At 55.8% G+C, this 23,342-nt stretch overlaps 1 protein-coding gene across 1 annotated transcript in view; it reads left to right on the top strand.

Moving 5' to 3' along the window:
- SLC37A1 (solute carrier family 37 member 1) overlaps positions 1–18,701 on the top strand; it is a 66,709-nt gene extending 48,008 nt beyond the window's left edge. The window contains exons 12-20 of the mRNA XM_082839488.1: positions 1,076–1,166; positions 2,817–2,879; positions 3,306–3,391; positions 3,893–3,941; positions 5,039–5,112; positions 7,801–7,879; positions 13,427–13,524; positions 17,239–17,303; positions 17,733–18,701. Of these exons, the coding sequence (XP_082695614.1) occupies positions 1,076–1,166; positions 2,817–2,879; positions 3,306–3,391; positions 3,893–3,941; positions 5,039–5,112; positions 7,801–7,879; positions 13,427–13,524; positions 17,239–17,303; positions 17,733–17,748 (621 nt within the window). The 3' untranslated portion in view covers positions 17,749–18,701. The remainder of the gene's footprint in view (positions 1–1,075; positions 1,167–2,816; positions 2,880–3,305; positions 3,392–3,892; positions 3,942–5,038; positions 5,113–7,800; positions 7,880–13,426; positions 13,525–17,238; positions 17,304–17,732) is intronic.
- Positions 18,702–23,342: the final 4,641 nt, after the last annotated feature.

The following is a 23,342-nucleotide window of genomic DNA, read 5'->3' as shown; positions in this document are numbered from 1 at the left end:
CCATATTCTCAGAGTGGGAGAAGTTGACGTGGGGCACCTCTCTGCTGACAATTTTAGTTGCCTGCTTATGTGCATGGGCAGAACAAGCTACAGTTATTGGGTTGGCCAAAAAGTTCGTTCAGGTTTTTCCATAACACCTTATGGAAAGACCCAAATGAATTTTTTGGTCAACCCAATATTTTGATGCCCACAAAGACAGAGATTATTATGTGCAGTAGTGTTAATCCCATGCTCTTGAGGCCAGTTCTCAGAACTGTGCTAACCGTAGATCCAGTACTGCTGAAGATGAAGCAGCTGTGTCATGGCTACAGTCTGGTCACCACGCAGTCAGCTTTTTCCTCTGGTGGCAGTTACAGTATCTGCAAAACAACTCGGGAATGTGCATCAGATGCTGAAAGATTCTGTGACTCTGTTGTCCTGGTTACTAACAGCTCAAGCCTATTCCCTTGTGACTCAGGGAGGCCTGGGAGACTTCAGCTTCTCTACAAACAAGAGGCAGGGGCATGCAGGGGCCTTTGTACTTGGACGGGGAGGGGGCGTTGCAGGGTTCTACCTGGTTCCGTGGGTGTTTCCCCAACACCCACGAGCTTGCTTAGTCCCAGGCAGGCGGAGGTAGCCTGTGTATCTTACAGGATGGTAGGAATCGTTTGTGCTGTGTGTTTCCAGATCTCTGTCCTTTGCAGTGATTTCAGTTTTAGGGGAAAAGAAATAGCCAGTAAATACTCAGTAACTAGATGACCCTGCACGACGTCTGTGCCCTTTGAGAACCCCTTTAATAGCTAAGTTCCAGAGAGATATGGTGTGAGAATTAAACCAGTAGTATTTTTATTGACTCTGATCTGATGTAAAGACATTGAATTTCAACCTTAAAAGGTAAGAGTCCATATCGGTCGGTTCTCCAGTTACCTCACGTCCTCCACAGCAGTACAGTATCCGTGCATCTGGAGGTGCTAAAACCAGACCCAGGATGTGGGCTGTTTTTATGGGAATGAAGTGCTGTGTAATTCTACTGCATATTTCAGCAAACCTGCTGAGTCCACTTTCGGGGTGAACCCCTGCTCTCTCTCTCTTTCAGGGCGTGATAGAGTTCTCTCTGTGTCTCCTGTTTGCCAAGTTGGTCAGCTATACCTTCCTCTTCTGGCTTCCACTGTACATCACAAATGTAGGTGAGTGCGTGTTGCGAGCATCACAGCTGGGAAGCTCTGTGCAGGGTCTGTGATCGGGACTCCCTTTTATCCACTGGTGTCTATAGTCTTGGAAAGGAAAGGGATGCATGATGCTTTTGAATCAAACAACATGATTAGTAGAAATGTACAGACAAAAAGAATTCAGACAGCAACGTTTCATTGCCATAATGGTAACCTGTATGGGGTTTAAAGGGTTGACACGGTATATCCCAGCTGTGGCTACAAATTCCATGGGGTTCTTCCTATCTGGGGCAGCATACTTTTAATGTAGGCTGCATCGGACTTTGGGTCACAGCAGCTGGTGAACAGGAGCAGAGGCCTGAGGGATCTGAGATAAGAAAGGCTGAGTAACTGGCCTGGAAATTGCTTCCTGGAGATGAGCTCTAATTCTGGGGAGCAGACAGTTTGTCTCGCATTTCCAGTCCAGCAGGGGCTGAAGCCGGAGATTCTGACAGAGCAGACTCGCCCCGCAGTGACGCCCACTCCCTGTCCTGTGCGTGAGCACACGGGAAGATGGGCAGGGACCAGCAGCTCCTCCGGGGAGAGGTCCTGTGCAGGGGCCGCAGGCGCGGCTAAATGGGGACAGGGATGGTCAAGGAGGGCCCCGAGCTCTGGGCCCCGGGGTCAGGGAGCGTGAGGACAAAGTGAAGAAACCAGGGTCCCCCGGAGGGGCAGGCTCTAGCGAACGTGAAAAGAGGAGACATTTGGGACATGGGGGCTCCAGACTACAGACCAGTAACTCCTGGCAGTGTCGTAGGAGCAGCAGAGGTGGATGTGAGCCCGAGGCCGCAGGGCTGAGTTTCTCGGGGGTGGAGGTTGTGGAGGCGGCGAGGGGACCACCCTGTGTTAGCAGGGAGCTTCCTTCCCGGGCCAGCGACCTCCACTCGTTACCGCAGGCAAGGCGCACACCGTGTAGACACGTGGGTGCCTGATAGGCCGGCCCTGCACCTTCCACCCCAGCGGTCTCCTGCGACTGCGAGGGGCTCACATCGTGAGTTACCGGCGTTTACCGTCCGAGGGATTGTTTGAAAAGAGCAGAGCTCCCGGTATGTGCCGTTTGGGCCTCTAGGAAGGGCAGGACCTGATTCACAGTCCGGAGGCTCCACCTCCAGGCGCTGGCCAGCCGGAATCCAGCTTGAAGCTCAGGCTAAGTCCAGCGACGGGTCCTGAGCTGACCGTGAGGACACCTCGGTCTCCTCCTCTGGAGGAGAAGGCTCCAGCCGCCCCCGGCCTGAAAGCTGGGGGTCCTATGGTCCGCGTCCAGGGCGCTCTTGCGGCCAGCCCCTTCCCCAGGTGGTGCCCCACAGGCCCTGCCTCGCCTTCGGGCCGTGTCTGACTTCACGGCTGCCCCGAGGGGGACCCAGAGCAAAGGCTGGGTGTTGCTTAGACGGAGCCAGGGGAATCCGCACCTTTAGGTGAAGAGTGTTCGGTTCCCATCCTTTCTGTGTGTCTGCCCACAGAGCGGACTCTTTCTTCCTTCTCCTCTGTAATTACTGCCTTGACACTAATCTGATAGTGGATCTCATTGCTGCCTGGTTTAAATCATGCTTCTGAAACAAAAGAGTGTTGTGTGAGGCTCGCACGCTGCTGCGACGTGCTTGCGGTGACGCTCTGCTGTCACGTTAATAGATCACCTCGACGTCAAGAAGGCCGGGGAGCTCTCCACCTTGTTTGATGTGGGCGGGATCTTCGGTGAGTTCATTTTTGTTCTACTTTGACTGAAGCCTTCACCGCCGCGGCGCTGCGTGAACGCCCGTGGCCCGCGCGCTCTTGGAGTGGACTTCCAACCAGGAGGCCCCTGAGCCAGGCCTCTGAGAGCAGGTCCCTCCCCATCCTGGGCCGTGAGCGGTGCTCCCTGGGGACCAGGGCACGCCTCATGTGGGCGACAGACGGGCGGTGTCAGGACCCTCACAGGCAAAGGGGCTTTGAGGCCAGCCTGAAAGCTGACCCCTAGACCTAGGTGCCCTCGGGTCACGGGTCAGCAGCGCTGAGGCGGCTTCCTGCTCACGGGCTGTGGAAACGGGTCTAGAGGGGAGGTCGTTCTCTTCTTGCCGCTGCTGCAACACGGGTCCTGCCCTGGCCACACACGCCCCTCAGGACCCTCCCTCTCCCTTGCAGGTGGGATCCTGGCAGGTGTGATCTCCGATCGACTGGAGAAGAGGGCCTCCACCTGCGGCCTCATGCTGCTACTCGCAGCCCCGACGGTGAGACCAGCCCCAACCTCGTCAGGGCACCTGCGCCTCTGGAAACAGCTTCTCTGTCTTCCCCGCAGCACACACGCCAGCTTCCAGGGCCCCCTCCTCTCAGGGCTCTGGTTTCTGGGAACGGGCATCACCTCAACCCCAATCAGTGCCCTGGTGTTCGGGACAGACAGCCTGGGAGGGGACACGGAGCTCAGGGGGAGCTGCCCCAAACCCAGGCCCCTCCCCTGGGAGCTCAGAGTGGGACCACCCCCCTGGGTTCCCAGCTCACAGGGTGATCAGACCCTGTGTGTCTGGGACAAGCCTGGGGGCAGTTGGCCGAGCACTCTGGCTGCCTGTCTCTGGGTAGCCTGCCAGGGCGGCGTGGCCTTCCTTCCTTTCTAGGGGTTTCCACTGTCTGGTTGGCTGCCTGAGAATCACTTTTCAGAAATACGCATTCTTGGGTAATCTCTCAGCTAGTTGTAGTAAACCTTTGTCTTTCTCTGGTTTTGACACCGTTCACAGCTCTACGTATTCTCTGCCATCAGCAAAATGGGTCTAGAAGCCACCATCGGTGAGTCTATGAGGCCTTTCTTTACTTTCACACACATTTTTTTTTGTCCACACAGCCTTGTGAAATGAAACTTAAAAATCAACAAAGAAGCAGTTTGTGCGACGTAGCTACAATTGTCCCTGTGTCCCTCTTTGGGGGATGGGGGGGCAGATGGGAGGGGCCCATAGACACTTCTGCTCCCAGACCTGAGGCCTCAGGTTTAAGGGCCAGCGTGGGAGGGTGCAGGCCCCTGGGCTTGGGGCGGTGAGAAGCTCTGGATGCCCAGTGCAGGAGGCACTCAGAGAAGCCGCACGTGCCCCGGAAGGCAGCAGGCGGGGCTGCGGAGACCTGCACCCCCAGCATCACCAGCCCAGGGGCACCGTCCCCTCTTAGCTGCTCTGTCAGCTGCCATTCTGGGCACGGTTGCTATTTTTAACTTCCTGCAAGGAGCGCTATCAAATTATGGCTCTGACACTGAGTAACTGCTTCTTCTGTTGTCACGTGACAGCAGTGGGGATTGGCAGGGACCCCGTTAAAAGTTATCCACAGGGCAGGTTCCTGATTCAAGGAGACCATGGAGTTTCCTGGGACCCCTCGGTCCAGAAGCTTCCACACAGAGGAATGTGAACCAGGGGATGGTCTGGGAAAGTGAGCCCAGGGGACAGGTTATGAGCTCGGTGGTCCCGCCCATGCGGAGCTGGGCTGTGCAGCTGTGGGTGCAGAGAGGAAGCCCTGTCTGCTGCAGACGAGGCTGTGGCTGGTGGTGGCATCCAGGCGCTCACCCGCGTCACGTCTGTGCCCGGGTGCCGGGGCTCTCAGTTCCTCTTGGCTTTTGACAACACTGCTGCCCGTCACGTTTGAGCAGGCGGGGACCAGGTCCTCTGAACGGCGCTTGGCTCTTTGGGAAGTGTGATTGGACTTAGAGACATCTCAGGGCAAGTTTGAAGGAAGGTGTTTGTGACGATTGCCCCAGCAGTGGCCACTCCCCGCACCGGCCTGCGTCCCGACCCGTGTGTGATGCCGGGATGCCCACCTAGGAGTAGCTAAGACGGTAGAGGCTCTCCCGCAGGGCCCTGTTCTGCTGGCTGAACCCCCCTCCCGGTTTCTGTTTCCCGCAGCCATGCTGCTCCTCAGCGGGGCCCTGGTCAGCGGGCCGTACGCACTGATCACGACCGCCGTCTCCGCCGACCTGGTGAGTGAGGGCAGCTCAGCGCAGAGCCGGGGCCAGGTGCTGCCCGGGGCGGCCGCTCCGTCCATCATGACTCAGTGGTCTCTGTTAGTAAAACGGTCTGTTTCTATAAGCACTCTTTTGCAGATGACCAGTAAGGATGCCAAGAGTCTTCTGAAGCAAATAAGGGGACATGGCAGTCCCGTCCCATAAACAAGTGGGCTGAGACGGTCTGAGGCCCGAGGTCCGAAGCCAGCAACTGGCTCGCTCCTCTGAGCTGCCCTGGCAGCCCCGGAGGCTGGTGGCCGTGTGCCCCAGAGCCCCGCCCACCCCGGGTGCCCCCTCTGTGCCCAGCCCCCTGCTGGTCTTGAGGACTTTAGGGACAAGCCCAGTGGGGTCCTGGCCCTGGGAGGACACACTCCAGGTAGTAGGCCAACATGGTAAAGAAATGGTTCCGGTGCAGGGTGGTGAATGCCACGGCAGGGCCACCCAGGGCCTTGGAATCCACGGGGGCTCCTGACCAGTTCTCCCTGGAGGGGAGGCTTCTCACAGATAACATTTGACTGTCGACCTTAGGGGCCCTGAGAGAGCAGGGCTGTCTCATCCACCTGATAGGAAAGACAGTCAATTTCGTGCGGGGGCCACGTGCGGACATCTGAAGGACACACTGCACTGAAATACAAAATCCCCTGTTAGAAGGTAGTTTCCATAAATAAACGGGAGAGAAGAGGCAGGTGTCCTGCACAGAAGGGTTTATGCAGGTCCTCTGCCCTGGGGGAGGGAGAGCACCTCCCCTTTCCTACGGTGCAGGCTGTGCACAGGGATGTCCTCCCACAGAGGGCAGCGTGGGGAGGGGGAAATAGAGTAACTTCTCAGGGGAGAAACCTGACAGCCACGCCTCCACCAGGGGTCACTGCATTGATGCACGGATGCCGGGTAAGCGGTGACGAGCGCGGCCCTTCACGCCCGTGGTCCCCCTCCCAGAACCCACACCCCATCCAATCACAAGAAACGAGGAAAGTCCCAGAAATAAAGTCTGAGAAGCTGTCACAGCCACGAGGAGCCCCAGGAGACACAAGGACTAAATGTTATTCAGTGTCCTGGGTGGGATCCTGGGACAGAGAGAGATTAAATTAGACACGAGGTAAAAACCCAGGGGGTCTGAATCCAGTGTAGATTTTCACGAGTACTGCATTGGTAGTGGGTCATTCATCATGATGAACACAGCCGAAAGGTGTAAGGTGTTAACACAGGGGAAAGTGGCAGCAGGGTTTGCCACAATCTGCTCTCTCTTTGCAAATTTTCCGTGACTCTAAGACTGTTCTAAAATTAAAAGCGTATTTAAAATCACGAGCAGTTCCCCAGAAGTGGTTTACAGACTTGTGGGCAGGGCGGCCGGGCGTCTCAGCCATGTGGTCCTGCGTCCCCTCCCCCAGCCAGCTCCCGAGTGCCCTTGAACTTTCCTGCCAGCTCCAGTGGCCCCCTCTTCACTTCGGCGTCTCTCAAGTCCTTTCTGCATCAGACCCAGAAGCCACCAGCCTCCAGCTCACTCTCCCGTTTAGAAACCACAGCAAGCCCATGTCTCTGCAGTCCCCACGCCTGCTCCCGCGTCCCCTTCTCTCAGGGCCGCGGGCGGTGCGTCTGCCTGGCCCTCGGCCCTCGTAGAGACACCAGCCTGCCCTCACGCACTGTCGTCAGCATCCCAGGCTCTTTGCTTCCAGGCAGAACCAGAAGTCATGTCCTGACGGGGGAGCAGAAGAGGAAGGAGGGGGTGCTTTTCTCTTCCTCGTCCCCACGAGGGCTCTGGCCCACCCTCACGTTGACAGACGGCTCCTAAAACTGCCTTTACAAAGCGTGTCCAAGCTCCTGTCTGTGTGAGCACAGAAAATTCGGGAAGGGTGTACACCGGCCCAGCAGCGTGTTTGCCCTCATGGAGTTAGAGGCGGAGGAGGGACTTTCACAGATTCCGGAAGACGTGGATCCTGGGGGATTAACTCGTCGTGTGTGTGCTTTATTTTATGCTGTAGATGTCTGCGTACACACACAAGCACTTGTATTTTACAAGCTTTGGTTTATTTGTACAGTTTTAGGCTTCCAGGCACTATTTTTCCTGCTTTATTTTTCCTTTTATTGTCCTCAGTTTGTGATTTCCCCCCAACCTGTGTGTGTGCTTTCTGAAACCAGAGGTCCTGTTGGTTTTTCATTTAGGACTTATGCCCCCTCCGTTGGTTTCTTGGGTCCTGCCCTGTTACCCGTCCCCGGGCACTTGCTACTAATTAGACGCTGCAGAGGCGTCTCAGCCACGGCACGGAAAGCCCCAGGCAGACTCACGGACGCAGGCATTAGCACTGGCACAGCTTAGGGACCGGACGAACGCCATTCATCTTTTCATTTTCCACGCTGGCCGATACGGTGCCTCGGTGATAGTGCCGAGGAAAGATTTGCTTACTGAAGAGAATTCTAAGACCTTTTTCAAACTAGAATATATTTGGACAAGTATTTCTGATGAGTTCTTACTATTGAAAGCACTTGAAACTTTGCATCTTTTTCCAAGGTGAGATTGGGATGGAACAGAACTTAAATTTTCTGATGGAAATACCCGTTTTGCTTTGCAAAGTGATTTGGGTGAATTGTCATAGAGGAGGTGTAGGTTTATTTCTGCCTCTGCTGTTGCTGGGACGTGTTTCACATTTGTGTTTCCCTCTCTTCTAGGGGACTCATAAAAGTCTGAAGGGAAACTCCCACGCCCTGGCCACCGTGACCGCCATCATTGACGGAACTGGGTCTGTAGGTACGTGGATGCTTTTAGCCCATCATTGTGGCCCTAGGGGAGACACATGGTCACATCCTAGTTAACAGCCGCCCAGGGTTCCAGCTGCCTTGGTGATGTCAGGATCAGCTGGCCTTAAAATGTGAGCAGATCAAAAGCGCGTGCAAACCCAGAGCAAACAGGCGGCTGGCCCTGCCTATCCTCTTTGGTCGGATGGTTCCAGAGGAGACCTGCGCACGTGGCTGGCAAAACAAGGTTTCCTCGGTCTGAAAGGAGGTGGACCCAGGTTTCCTTCCAAGCCGGTGGTGGGCAGGCTATGGCCCACGGGCCTCTGGGCCACTGAGTGTTTATCACAGTCTTTCAAGGGAGATAGGATCTTATGTCAATATAAATGACAGGTGAACTGGTGGGTCTCGTGGCGCACAAGACTCCGAGTGTTACCAGCCCCGTTAAGGATCTTGGAGAGAATGCAGTAGCGTATTCTGGAGGGAAAAAGGAGCAACTCACGGCTCCGAGCTGGGCCGCTGGGAGCTGGTCAACAGCAAGCCTGTCCTGATCTGTGAGTCAGAAGGCTGACAGCAACGTCCATGACCTTTGTTGAGCCTCTTGGGAGGAGCACACAGACCGGGACCCCTCCCGCCAAGCCCCCGGAGCTGCCTGCCCCGGGCTCCTGCGTCGGTGAGGGCCCCTTTCTGGAGACACGGGAACTGAAGCTGGGAGGTGGGCTGGAGTGGCCCCGGTGGCCGCTGCGGAGGTGTCACCTGCTGCCCCAGGCCCCTGGAGTAGGGGGACACTGAGAGGGAGGGGCAGGCCAGGTGGGGAGGGGCCCTGGGGGTCTGGAGCACCCTTGTAGCAGTAAACCAAGCGCTTGCCAGACAAAAGCGGCTCTGTAAGCACAGTTCCACCCAATACTGGGCCCTCCTCGGTCCACCCTGTCTGGGGCGTGCGGACCCCTCCCTGCCCCGGCTCAGGGCCTCTCCCCGCTGGCCCGCCCTCCTCTGGAGCACCGTCCACCTGTCTGCTCTGTGCTGTCCTCTCTCCCTGCACCTGAATGGAAGCCCCAGGAGGACAGGAGCTTGTTTTGTTCTCGGTTGTACCCTGAGCCCCGGGACGGTGGGGACGGTGCCTGGGGTGGAGCAGGCACTCAGTAAGTGGGTGAGGAAGGAACTGCCCGGTGGCTCTAAGACGGGAGAGCGCAGGTGGGCGGGGCGGTCTCCCATCCAGGCTGTCGGGTTCGAAGATGAGGGGCCGGGTAGCAGAGGCCTCAGCCCGCACGGCTCACTGGGACAGGGCCGCACTGTGATACTGGTCTCACCACCCTGATGTTCTCGGTGAGAACATCCCCTCGGGGGCGCCTCCTGGGAGGCGGGGTACAGGGCTGGGGTGAGGGAGGTCGGGCGGGGGGCCGTGCCGTGTGACGGGTGTCCGCGGTCTGCCAGCACGCCCCCCCGGGCTCACATGGCCCCTGAGAAGTTTCCCACAGCCTGGAAGATGCGCTGTCGGGAGACTCCCGGGCTGAGCACGGCTCTGAGGGGCTGTGTGACCCGGCCGCATCCTCTCTACCTCCTGTCCACGGAGGCCTCTGTCTGAGTCAGTCCAGCGCCCACTGTGACACCCTTTTCTGAAAGCAACTTGGGAGCTTGGCCGGCAGCCCTGATTGCATTTTAAAGCAGAAGATGGGGGGTTAAAAAGAAGGAAATTATGAAGTAGCCTAAAGAACACATTTCTCTTGATCTTCTCAAAACAAGAGGGAAGCAGAAGTTCTTGGCCCAGGGTAGAGACTCTGCGTCTCTAATTGGGGGCAGGCTCTGAGCTGCAGGAGGAACCAAAGCCCAGCTCTGGACACCTGTCACCCCTCACAGAAGGAGGGCAGAGGCTAACTCAGACCATCCCTGGCCTCTGCACTCGCTGCAGGTCCTGCATCCTGGGTCTGGCTGAGCCTCGGACTCCACGGGCTCTGGCAACCCCAGTGCACCGGGACAGAGGAGGTGGTCGCCATGGAAACGGCAGGCAGGCACGTCCACCACTGTGTCTCCCCCACTGTTTCTCTGCTTAAGTGCTGCCCAAGTAGATGGAAGCAAAGCCAGGCTCAGGCAGAGATGCACACTGTTCCAGCAGAAATTCTGCTCACAAGGGCGTTTACCCTGATGTGTTTATTAAATGTTGTAAATGTTGGTTCCAATGGAGACAGAGCTCGACCAATTGTGAACAAGCTGGTGCCTTCTCTCAATTCACCAGAGCCAGACGGTTGCAGGGACACCAGTTCACGTGTTTGGTGCGTTCACAGGGTTGAGAACTGCATCCCGGTGGGCTGCAAGGCTGGCTGTTTCTTTATGTTTATGGAGGGCGATTAAATAGAGCCCTGAATTTCTTCAAGTTAATTTTTATTTTCTCAAAGTAACACACAGTGTTACTTTAGAAACCAGATAGTAGTCTTAGAAACGTATTATAATGCAAAGTGACAGTCCCCTGCCCACGCCCCCTCCGCCCCCGTCTTTCTAGAAGCCATCACTTTCGACCATTCTTTCCCGTCTTCCCCACATACACATTCCCACGTTTCTTGATCCATCACCTTGTCTGCTGTCCTCCTGGTGAGGAAGCTGGGGCCCCTGCTCCCCACGGCCCCTCCTCTCGTCCCCCCCAGCCATCCTGACTGCTTCACATCGCTCACTCTTGAGCCCAGAAATAAACTTTAACTATTACACCCTTAATATGCACGTTTTTGGTTTTCCCCAGAGTAACAAACGTCCTGTTTTCCCTTTTGTTTACTTTTCTGTCTCGGCTGTTCCTTCCTCTCCAGCGTGGCCGGCAGCCTGCGAGGGGCCCTGCAGCCACGTGACCCCTGTGCTCTGCCTAGGACACGGCTCTCATCCCAGAGCTGCTTGTACTGCCCTCCTGCAAGCCCCTTTCATGTCTTGGCCACGGTGGACCCCTGTTTCCTAGACCCCGGGTTTACTTCTCCTCTTTGGTGGAAAACGTCTCCTAGTAGCTTCCGAGGAATAGTTTGCAGGAGGCAGGTTTGAGGGCTCGGGAGTCTGTGGGGTCTGGGTTCAGGTCTCTCCCTTGGGTATAGAATTCTAGCCGAGAGTCCTTTTTCTCCAGAATTCTAGTGTCTTCTAGCTCCCGCTGTCACCACAGAGAAGCCCATTGTCACCCTTAGCCCAGGCCTCCACCTCTGACCTCTGGTCTTTCCTCCTGGAGGCCCCCAGGCTCACTTTACCTCTGCAGCCTCTTTGCATCCCCCATGCCCTGGGCACCTGGGGCCCACCTAGTCTGGAAACACATGCCCTGCATCCCTGGGAAAGTGTGCTGTGTTTTGTCTTTGACAAGTCTCCTCTCCTGTTCTTGTCTTCCTAGAAAACCCATTAGTTGGATGTTTCACTTTCTGGATTCATCCTTCCGTTTTCTTTTTTCCTTTTGCCTGACGATGTCTTTGTTCTCCTCTACTTTCTCCGAGATGTTCTCGGCTTTCCTTTCCAACTTCCGTGCTGAACTTTTAATTTCAGGCATCACCATGTTACATTCATTAGTGTCATCCTGCCCTTTCAGTGCATCCTGTTCTTCTTGGATGCAGTGTTGTGAGATTGAATGCTGTGAAATTGCTGAAGCTGGATGGTTTTCAGACACAAAAGTGGGAGTTTCGCATGATTCAACTTCTTTTTCTGTTAGTTCTCCGAGGGTATGACATTTTCCGGGGAATGTTCTTCTCCACGGTTTCTTTATTTCCTCCAGATTCCCCCTCCTCCCGGCTTGTCTGCTTTCACGTTGAGGCTTTTTCCCTCTACACGGGTGAACCTTGGCCATCCCATCATATATTCATATTTAAGACGGAGCCACTAAGAACTCGTCAGAAGCCCTTTCTGCACGGGGCGCGTGTCAACTGCTGGTCTTCGGGGTCCGACTGGGGTCTGGAGGAGGAGACCCGCCCCCCCAGGACCCACAGGGGTGTGACCTCACGGCCAGCATTCTTGCCACTGGGAGGCAAGGTTAAGCTTCTGCTCTCCTGGGGTGTGGGTGTGGGGGGGTGATCACTGAGTAGTGATGCTGAGGAGGAGAAACCCGGGGTCAGAGGGGCCGGAGGGTCGTATCTCACCGTTCATTACAGAAGAGTCTCAGCCAGATCCCGTGTCCTCCTACCTCCCCTCCGCCCCTGCCTCGTGCACTTGGGCTGTCTGGCTCTGAGCTGGGAGTCCCTGGCCCCTTCTCGTGCGCAAGGAACACCATGCCAGTCACGCCCCTTAAGTCCCATCCTCAAAAGCAGTGCCTTCTCTCATCCACCCGTCTCCTTGTGGGTTTCATCTTGTTTAACTCAGTTATGGTTCATCCTGGGGTGTTCGGGAGGGAAGAGAGAAACACGTGTGAACAATGCACGTTGACCTGGAGCCCTTCTGTGACTTTCAGAAAACACAACTGCTTCTCCGATCATAAAAGTAGTAAGCGCTCTTTTGAACACTTAACACTAGCACGTCTGACGTAGGAAAGACCCTCATCAACCTCTCTCTCAGAGGTTAAAGCTCAGTCAGGAACTTGGTGGGAATTCTCCATGCTTCTGCCTGTTCCGAGCCACTGAGCCATCCTCCACGCGTTTCATAACTTATTCCAGTCTCTCTTAGGAAAATAAACAACTGCTGCAACAAACATTCTTAAACAGATATTTCTGGATATTTTGAGGAATATTTGCTTTCTTTTGTTTTATCATTTTTTTAAAAATTATTTTGACATAATTTGAGACTTACAAAAAGGTTTCAGAAATAGTACAAAGAAATCACATTTGCTTTATCATTCCCTCTCCCTCCCTCCCTCTCTCTTTTCTCTGTCTCTGTACATACACACCCACACACGGGCACATATGCATGCACACGAGTGTATACTTATGAATATACACGTGCATGTTTTTTCCCAAACCACTTAAGAGTAAATCGCAGACATGCTGCCCCTTTTACCAATAGCTATGTATTCAGCGTGTATTCCCCCAAAACAAGGGATTCCTGGTATAACCACAGTACAATGATCAGAATCAGGAAGTTAACAGTGAGACAGTATTAACATCTACGAACCTTATTCATATTTAAGCAAATATTTTTATAGCATAAGAATGTCTAAGGTTGTGCATTCGGTTCTGACTACTTTATAATAATTTTTTAATGGGATTGTTGGGTCAAAAGAATGGATATTGTAAAGTGAGGACACATTTTTAGATTTGCCTCCAAAAAAAGCTTGGACCAGTCCTGCTTCACCAGTACAAGTACCAGGCTTTTTTATCCCTTCTCAGTCTGACAGGTGAGAGTGAGATTTGAGCGTTTAATGTGGTCTTTCTTTTTTGGGGTCACGCTCCGTGGCTTGCGGGATCTTAGTTCCCCAACCAGGGATCGAACCCACGCCCCCTGAAGTAGAAGCTTGACGTCCTAACCACTGGACCGCCAGGGAAGTCCCCTTAACGTGCTTTTTTAAGTTAGGAGTAAGGTGTCGAGCGCCTTCCTGTGTATTTACTGGCCTGGGTGTTTTGGGTGGTCACGTTCCAGAGTTTTCTGCGCACAGCACCACGCGTGTCCCTTTGCCTCGTTCCAGGAGCAGCGCTGGGCCCACTGCTGGCCGGGCTCCTCTCCCCGTCGGGCTGGAGCAACGTGTTCTGCATGCTGGTGTTTGCAGACGCCTGTGCCTTAGTGGTGAGTCATCTTGCTTTCCAGCCAGGCAGCTTCCACGAGTGTCTCTGTGGCTGTGAGCCACACACCGGGGGCACTTTTTCCTGCGGACTCCTGCGGCTCTTGGCAGAGTTTGGGCCGGTGACAGACCCCTAAATGTTCGTGGTCCTAGGCCCTTTCTCTGGTTTAAACCGATGTCCGAAGCAGCAGCGGGTGGTTTCCAGCAGCTTGGGAAAGAGGCTGAGAGGGGGCTCGTGTGTGCCTCGGGCGGGGTCTTGAGCCCCTCTGCCCCGAAGCACCCACCTGTGAAGTGGGCAGAATAACGGCACCAGGGACGGGATTTACTGTGGGGGTTAAAGGGGACGGTGCACTTAGCTGGCCTCCTACCCGGTGCCGTGACTGCTCCCACACCCCTCCTGCCCCCAGTCGGCCGCACTGGGGAAGCAGCTGGTTCCCGCACCCAAACTGTTCTAGAGTTCAGAACAGGAGCCGGGGCCGCCCATGCAGCACTGAGCACTGCGGTCTCTGCGCCCCGCGTCTGTCCCCTCCTGCATGCGAAGGTCGGAGGCTTTCCCCGGGATGGAGGAGGACGGTCCCGACGGCACAGCCCTGCAGCGGCCACCTGCAAGAGTGGCCACTGCGCCCCTCGACTGGTCACCCCGCGCAGGGGCCCAGACCTGAAGCCACCGTCTCCTCTCGTGTCACCCGGAAAACCGAATGTTGATCCCATTACAAATGAGTTGAGGATCTTGGAAATATCAACTCCATCAATTAAATGAAACCTTTATGTTTTCATTCCCGGAAGCCCTAAGACACAGCTCCCCCCATTTCATACAGAATCAAATACCGACTCTCAACTTATGAACCTGTTAGGTGTTAAAAGCAGCTCTTCAATTAAATCCCCAGATCATTTCCGCCAAGTAGCAGTGAAACTTCCATCGTTATGGCTGTTTAAGGCTGAAAACACTTCAATATCAGAAACACCAGGTAATATATACACTAAACTTCCTTTTAAAGCACAGCTAAACTCGTAAGAAAGGAAAGGATATCCCCAGGACCCCAGAATGTAAAGACAACTAAAATAAGTACCCAGGCTGATGCTGGAGCAGCCAGGGTGAGTCGTCGGTCTCAGGAATTGAGGGGCTGGGTGGTTATGCCTCCCCTCCCACAGCCCTGGGGTTAAGAGGCGCGGTGCTGGGCTGGCCCAGGATGCAGAGCTGGCAGTGGAGACCCCTCGTCAAGCCCGGACCGTCGGGGGTCCCTGCGTGTGGTGAAAGCATGCACGTTTGCACACTGGTACAGAAGACAGCCAGGATGCGTGCCATCTCAGCCCACACGCCAGACTGGGGGCAAGTCTGCCCTGAGAACTTTTAGCCGTGGACCTGCTTACAGTAACCTTCCATTTTTTAACTTAGCATTATGTAAATATTATGGAACACCTACAAAACATTAAGTAAAGTTGGTTCTAGGGTGGTGATGTACCTGGTTCTTCGGCAGAAGCAAATCCCAAACCATGTGAGAGGAACAGAGTTCACCCCCCGCCGCGTGGGGCCTCTAACACCCAGCTGCAGATGAGCTCACACTCCCAAATCAGGAAACAGTAGGGAACGGCCCGCTGTGATGCAGTGACAGGCACAACACACAGACCCCCAAACGGCAGGTAAAAGGGTTATCGCATAAACCGCAAAAATAAACACTTGTAACATTACTAAGATGATCGTACTGAGTGAAGTAAGTCAGAAAGGGAAAGGCAAATACCATATGATATCACCTGTATGTGGAATCTAAAATATGACACAAATGAACCATCTGCAAAACAGAAACAAACTCGCAGACAGAGAACAGACTCTGGTGGCCAAGGGGGAGGGGAAGTGGGGGAGGGAAGGGTCGGGAGTTTGGGGTCAGCAGATGCAAGCGATTATACAGAGGATGGATAAGCAACAAGGACCTACTGTAGCGCACAGGGAACTATATCCAACCTGCAGGGATAAACCGTAATGGAAAAGAATATGAAAAAAGATTGTCTCTATGTGTATAACTGAGTCACTTGTCTGTACAGCAGAGATTGGCACTACACTGGAAATCAACCAGACTCCAGTTTAAAAAAGATGAAAAAAAAATGACTAAAGATGGCAAAGAAGGAACTGAATTCACGTGCAAAGAACAAGAACTAAAAAAGACGGAGCTGGTGACATACAGGTATAAGCAAATCATCCAGAATGAGCCCAGAAAGGGGAAGATGGAAAATACTAGGGAGCAGGTAGAGATTGGAGGCTCAGAGGAGACGGCCCGGCACCGCCCAGCAGCAGTCCCAGAGGAAGAAACTGGAGAACCTGAGGTCGAAGCAGTCGTTAAAGAGAAAAGAGCTGGGAGTGAGGGAGGTGGGGGAGGATCCCAGCGGGTCTGCGGTCCCCAGCGGACGGCAGACTGGCTTGGAAACCCCGACTCCAGTTACTTACAGGAAACACACCTGAAATGTCAGAAAGGACAAAAGGGAAAACGCATAACAGGCAAACAATAACTGCGAGCCCGCGGCACCGGCTAGGTTAGATGAGAGACTCCAGCCAAAATTGCTGCAGGAGAGAGAGCGAGGACAGCCAGCAGACGACTCCGTGGTTCCACTGAGGACAGTCTTTTCAGCCTTAAAGACCAGACACGGGCTTCCCTGGTGGCGCAGTGGTTGAGAGTCCGCCTGCCGATGCAGGGGACGCGGGTTCGTGCCCCGGTCCGGGAAGATCCCACATGCCGCGGAGCGGCTGGGCCCGTGAGCCGTGGCCGCTGAGCCTGCGCGTCCGGAGCCTGTGCTCCGCGACGGGAGAGGCCCGCGTACCGCAAAAAAAAAAAAAAAAAGACCAGACATGCCTCTTCTCTTCTGGGGTCTGTAGGCCAGTTTCACCTCCTTCCGCGTCTGAGGCTGGACCTCCACGAACCCGGCAGGTGACTCTGGGGGCCTGCGGACTGTCTGGCTGTGATCACGCCTGGGGCCCTGCTCTCCGAGCCCCGGGCCTTCCCCTCTCCCTCTGACCCCCGTCACACGGGGCTGCAGCCACCTGGGCGGGCTCTGGGGCCAAGAGGCCCTCTCCCTGCTGGGCAGTGCACACAGACGGCCGCTTTTGTCACGTCTGAGAAGTTGGTGGGGCGACCAGCAGGCCCTGAGGTGGCAGGGCCGGGGCTCTCGCAGAAGCTCCCCCGTGGAACAGAGCTGCTCCAAGGGTGGCCGGGCAGCCTCCGGTGCTGCTGGCTGCGGACCCTCGCCTGGTCCTCCATTACGCTGGTCTCCCCCAGTGTCACCGTGACCATGGGTCACCTTGTCCTCACTCTCTGTCTTTTTCCCATTTGGACACTTTATGACTGGACTGGTTTCATTTTAAACAGACATGCTTCTGGCTGGAATCTGTCCTAAGGGCGTTATTCCCAGGAGCACGGCCTCCGCAGTGACACACGGGACTCGGTGCCCAGCAGCCCTGCCCTGGGACCCGGCCCGTGGGCAGCTGTGCGGGGCACTCCCACCGCTCTGCTTGAGGCTTTTAAGTTCTTTACGTTCTGAGGAAGAGGCCCCTCCGTGGGCAGCTGGTCCCCAGCGCCCCACGGGAGAGCCGCAGACACGGTGAACTTGAGCGCCTGCTGGGTTGGGCTCCCGGGGGGCGGGGCTGCTCGGGCACCTCCCCGCTGCCAGCAGGGCACCACCCGCAGGGTCTCCCAGCAGTAACCGTGGCCTTGTCTTTGCTCTGGGTGCAGTTCCTGCTTCGCCTCATACACAAGGAGCTGAGCTGCCCGGGGTCGGCGACGGGAAACCGAGCTCTGTAAGTGCGCCCTGCCCCCTGCGCCCCTCAGCCTCTGAGCGCCAGCCCGGCCTGTCTGCCGCCACACCTGCTTCTCCTAAAAGACCACAGCTCACCCGTGGTCCCTGGCACTGCACGCCTCATTCACGCTCATTTTTCCTTTCCTAATCAATACCTGGTGTGGGTATGATCCCGGCAACCTCTCCTCAAAATGGAGTGAAAAAATGTGCGGGAAATTTACCTCTTTTCTGCTCTTTGAGCTGCAGCTTTCAGACAAACATAGCAGCTCCCAGGCTCAGCCTGGCTCTGCTCCCGCTTCCTGTGTCCTCTCCCCTTTTCTGTCCCCAAGGCCTCGGGACAGGAAGGGAGAAGCTCCAGGCTCTGCGCTTTGGGCGTGAATTGAGCGCTGCAGGCTGGGAGACCAGCTGCTGTTTCACCCTCCTCTTGCAGGTTTAAGGAGCACTGACCCCTCGAGTCCCGTGGAGGGAGGCTGGGCCAGTCCTTCACAAACTGTCTTTCAAGGAAGAGTTCAAATAAAGAATCCTGTGTTGAAAAGAGTGATTTACCCTTGCGTTTTGCACATTCACCTGGGAAAGACACACAAGCCACTTTGAGAAATCCTGGTACTGTGTCGGCCGGGCCGTGGAGCTCCCCGGCAGTGGTGGAGCAGCTCGTGGGCGGTGCTGGCTGCCGCCCGCCGAGCCCCACGAGCTGGCACCTCGGGGTGCCGGGTGGCCCCTCCGCATCCTGAGTGGCAGCGGCCGGGACTGGTGTGCAGCGCCCAGGGGAGCCTCGGTCTCTCTCAGGTATTTCAGTGCGGGACGTCCAAGTGGGTGGAGCTCAGATGGCAGGAACGTGCCGGGGGACAGTCAGGATGCTGCAGGCAGTCGGGGTGCGGACCGCAGAGACACCTCTGCAAGGACAGAGCTGACACCTGCATCAAAACCAAGACAGAGCTCAGACCCATCATGTCACCCAAAAGATGTCCCCAGCACTTCCCCCTGCTCTGCACCCACCCGGAAACGGTCCAGGGTGGCCTGCGGTGAAGCCGTCAAAGCCTGTGGACAGACTGGAGGACAGACGGCCGCCCCGGAACCCCGGGGGTTGCCGTCACCGGAGCCCCAAGGGCCCCGAAGCCACTGGCCCCGGGTGGGGTCGCGGGGAGGACGCGGCGAGGCCGGGCCCGCAGCCCAGCCCTGTGTCTCCCCCCATGACGCCACGCGCAGACCTGGGCCTGTCCCTGGTGACACAGCACTGGAGCGGATTTATTTGCTGAAATGTGTGATGTGTTACAGAAGCTTAGGGAACATACGTGGCATCTTGTTATTGATTCAGACAAGCTCCGATGGTTCTCTAACCACTTGTTTCCTCGGGTGTTGCCTCTCGGTTGTTGACCTTTGAAATAAAATGTTTAAAAGAAAAACCAACTCAGGCAGAATGTCGGCTATTTCTGCTCACGTCTCCATTACATTCAAAAAAGAAAACTTCCAAATAGAGCTTCACGCTCTTGGTTCTCTCAGGGTCGGACACAGTCCGTGGTTTTGCAGCTGGAAGCAGAGACCGTTTCCAGCAGAGAGGGGGTCACCCGCTTGCGGACAAGTCCCCAGTCTACACAGAAGGTCGTGCCCAGGCCCCAGCAAACCCAGCGGCTGGATGTTTTGTAAATCATGTGATGCAGGGAATACCCCAAGGTTTGTCCTTGACCATGAAATGTCACACCGGCAGGAGCAGGGCTGCACTTGAAAACTGCACAGTTCAGGGCAGGCTTTCAGACGTCCTTCTCAGAACAGGCATCTTCTAAGGTGACACACGTCTTTGTCAGACAGGGTGCCGAGTATTAACACCTGTGCACTGAAAGGCAGGCTGTCTCTGGGGCCGTGGTCAGGGTCTGGCCGTAGACCACGGCCATCTTGTTGTCCCTGCTCTCCAGTGGCGGGCAGGCGAGGTGAGGGCCCTTCTGAACACACTGGTCCTCACAGGGAGCTTGCTTTTTTTGTTAGCCAAAGTTACTTACACACTTAGAAAGCTTCCTCCTACTAAAGATAAAACTTCCATCGACGCTAAGTGGATTCCATACGGTTTCGCACACACGGTTCACTCAGCCTCATCCTTCTGTCCCTCCGGCATCCTGTGTTTCATCCTCTGCCTCTGGCCCACACGTCCTCATTCTCCCTCCCTGCCCTTGGCTGTAAGCATCCTTCTCGCCTGGCTTCCAGGGATCGTGGTGGCCTGAGTTTGTCTGTGCCCTGCAGGCTGCGGCCCCCTTGCTACCATACAGCCTCTGTCCTTTTTTCGCTACTAAATGGCATCAACAAGGGCAGGAAAAGACTCAGAGCTCCCGCCTCAGAGCACAGTTCTGTCTGGGGCCTGAGCTGCTCAGATGCCCAGGTGAGGTCTTGAGTTGACCCAATTCAATTTTGCACCCTCCCCGAAGAATAGCTACCCTCTGTTGTGGTTCAGCAACAGAAAGCTTTTTAGGAGGCGATCGTTGTTTTTCCCAACCCAGGGCACTAAGGTATTAGAAGAAAATCTTCCACAACCCACAGAGGAAGAGGGGCGGCCGTCCTGAACCTGCAAAGGGACAGCAAACGGCGCCCTTGTGGGGGAGAGTGGACCCCTTTAGGAAAGGAGGCTCGCACACGGCTGTTTTCTAAAGCAGCCTGGCTGAAGCATTCTCTATCCGTGAATGGAAGATTTCATCCTGACTTTTAAGGAAAAAAGTATATGATTTCAGTATAAAAATACATCATCGTTTCATTCCGCGCAGTAGCTGGGATAATATCCTTCTGCAAGTAGCCAGCCGTGGTGCCTACGTGCTCGTATTCATATGGAAATGTAACTCTGCCCTTCTTGAATGTATATGTCAGTAAGATTTTCCTATTCAAATCCATAAAAAATGCCCAGGATGATTGAAATGCAAGCTTGCGACAGGGGCAGTGAAGGAGCCAGGGGCGGGGCTACAGCCCTCCAATCACAAATGAAAGAGAAACTGGCCCTAGAAACTCGCCATGATAAAGAGCCCCCTCCGATCACCAGCTTGTAAAATCCAGTACAAATAAATTATTGGAAAAAATGAACTGGAAAAAGAATATGTCATAACTTTTTATCATTGGATTCAATACACATACAAGCACTCTGCCGCATTGCTGTAGGAGTCTGTGAACGCTGGCTCCCCTCTCTGCTCACCCTTTTTAAAAAGTTTTATTGGAGTAGAGTTGATTTACAACAGTGCGTTAGTTGCAGGTGTACAGCAAAGCGATTCAGTTATACATGCACATACATTCATTCTTCTTCAGGTTCTTTTCCCATGTGGGTCATTACAGAATATTGAGTAGAGTTCCCTGTGCTCTACAGTAGGATCTTGTTGCCTGCCTATTTTATATATAGTCGCGTGTGTATGTGAATCCCAAACTCCTAATTCATCCCCCCCGGCCCCGCAGCCCACGTTTCCCCTTCAGTAACCATCCATTTGTTTTCGAAATCTGCTCATCTTATCGTGACCTGTGACCAGTGACCCACCAGACACACCCGGAATAGGAGGGAAGCTTGCAGGGCAGGGAGCTGCGTGGCTGCCCCCCCATCCCGGGGATGGGGGCTCCAGGGTGGATGGCTTGGAGGCTGGCTGTGGGGGTGCAGGGGCTGCTGTGAGTGACCCACACTGTGCGTCACGTGGAGTGTCCCCAAGGAGCGTCAGCCTGGCTTCCGGGGCGCCCCAGGTCTGCCAGGCTGGGGAGTGCCGGCAGCTCCTCTGCTCACTGGCCGGGCTGCAGGCGTCTGTTTCTCCAACCAGAGCCCAGTGTCAAAGGAACACGTGGGCCCCTTGTTCAAAAGTCAGAAGAAAGTGCTGTTCAAAGTACTAGAATATGAAACGTTTTCCCTCTTCCCTGGGGAGGGGCGGTAGGAGACAGGATCACGGGACCGCTGAGGATCCAGTCCTACAGCCCCTTAACACTGCCCCGCCGGACTTCACTACAAACCACAGATCCAGAGAGAACACCCTGCAGGACTCAACACAGCAACGGCAGAGCAGCAAACCCAAGCACGGGGCCTGTGGCTGCGGCGGCCGTAGCCCGTGAAGCCATCATGGCAACGCCGCGGCCCCCGCCAGGCTTAGACAGGACCTGCAGGCCAGGCGGGGAGCCCGGGGCCAGAGTCAGCCGGAGGGGGCTCGCGTGCTCTCCCTGCCACTGTGCGGCCCCCGCACGTCGTGCAGCCCGTTCGGGTTAGGGTGGCCTGTGGGCGTCCTCCTCTAGGGTGTCTGAAATGTCCCACCCCCCACCCCAGAACGGACACGGGTTCTGGGCTCATCCTGTTACCGATCAGTGTTCTTGGCCTCCTTAACCAATAGAAGTTGATCAGAGGCCAGACGAGAAATTCAGGCAGGGCTTTACTGAGGCCCCTGCTGCAGCAGGCGGGATCGGCAGCAAACCCCAGGTTCCCTTGCTTGCCTGCTCCCCGAGGGGGGGGCGAGCTGTTCCTTACATGGGGTGAGGGGAGGGGTGTGTCCAGGGGTCAGGCCGGAAGGGCAGCTTAGGTGGTCTGCCCACCCCTTAGGTGGTGGTGTGTGCAGGGGGCACACGCAGTGGTGTGTGCAGGGGGTACGCGCAGTGGTGTGTGCAGGGGGCACGCGCAGTGGTGTGTGCAGGGGGCCTGCGCAGTGGTGTGTGCAGGGGGCACGTGCAGTGGTGTTTGCAAGGGGCCTGCGCAGTGGTGTGTGCAGGGGGCACGCGCAGTGGTGTGTGCAGGGGGCCTGCGCAGTGGTGTGTGCAGGGGGCCTGTGCAGTGGTGTGTGCAGGGGGCACGCGCAGTGGTGTGTGCAGGGGGTACGCGCAGTGGTGTGTGCAGGGGGCACGTGCAGTGGTGTGTGCAGGGGGCCTGCGCAGTGGTGTGTGCAGGGGGCCTGCGCAGTGGTGTGTGCAGGGGGCCTGCGCAGTGGTGTGTGCAGGGGGCACGCGCAGTGGTGTGTGCAGGGGGCCTGCGCAGTGGTGTGTGCAGGGGGCACGCGCAGTGGTGTGTGCAGGGGGCCTGCGCAGTGGTGTGTGCAGGGGGCACGCACAGTGCCCTGCTTTTGCTCCTGGCTCTGCAGAAGTGGCACTTGGGTTTTGGTCTTTCTATATCTTGCTGTCATTAATTTGCCCCAGCTGTGCGTGCACGCAGTTATTTTTAGTCCCTTATACTTTCTTTGTATTTTGTTGCTTGAGAAGACGTCTGTCCAGGTGCAAGCCCTGCAGCAAAGGGTCCCGAGCCCCAGCCTGTCTCAGTCCTTCCAGGTGCTGGGCTGGCCTGCCTCTCCAGCTGAGCCAGTCAGTTCCTTTCAAGTCACCCTTTCACCAGTCAGCCTGGTGTCACTGTCCCCTGAAGGCTCAGCCTTCCTGATATGCTTCTAAGGAAGCGTGGTTAGGTGTCCCCATCCCCGGCCTGTTCCCACCTGGCCCCTGCCGAGGGCGCTAACTGACTGGGGCCACTTTACCAAGGCCCATGGGAGCGGGGCCCCGAGGGCAGTGACACCGCCACAGGGACGGGGTTCCACGCCAGGAGCCGGACTCCCCCACACCCCAAATAAAGCAAAGGAGCTGGCACCCTAGACCCACCCAAAGCCCGACCCTGAAACTGGTGAGTCACCATCCCAGCTGAGATGCTTCCGTGACAAGGCAGGGGCGTCACCTCCAAACTCACTGCAAGCCAAATGGGGACCTTGTGACATCTTGACGGAGGGTCCTGGCCCCGCTGAGCCATTGCAGGGGGTACCCCGCGGGCAGAGCCGGGCCGTGTCCCGCAGCTCAGAAGGCGGGCAGGCTGCTAGAGGTTTGCCCCTTTTGATGGGCTCGTGCCCCCTTTCCTTTTCAGTCGGATGTCTGGGTACCTGTGTCCTAAACACCATTTCCTCTCCTCTTCCCATTGGTTTTACTTATTGATGATTTCCCTACAGCACCAAATGGCTTACTGTCTGGCCGGGACACATCACACACGCGTGTTAAGTGTGCACGGGTCCACCAGTGTTTAAAATAGATCGATTTAGACTATTTTTACTACTTTGAGTCAAACTAAGCCTACAACCAA

This window comes from Leucopleurus acutus, assembly GCF_964270905.1.
Source record: "Leucopleurus acutus genome assembly, chromosome: 5".
Taxonomy (NCBI): domain Eukaryota; kingdom Metazoa; phylum Chordata; class Mammalia; order Artiodactyla; family Delphinidae; genus Leucopleurus; species Leucopleurus acutus.
This window is presented reverse-complemented; position numbering and strand designations above follow the sequence as displayed.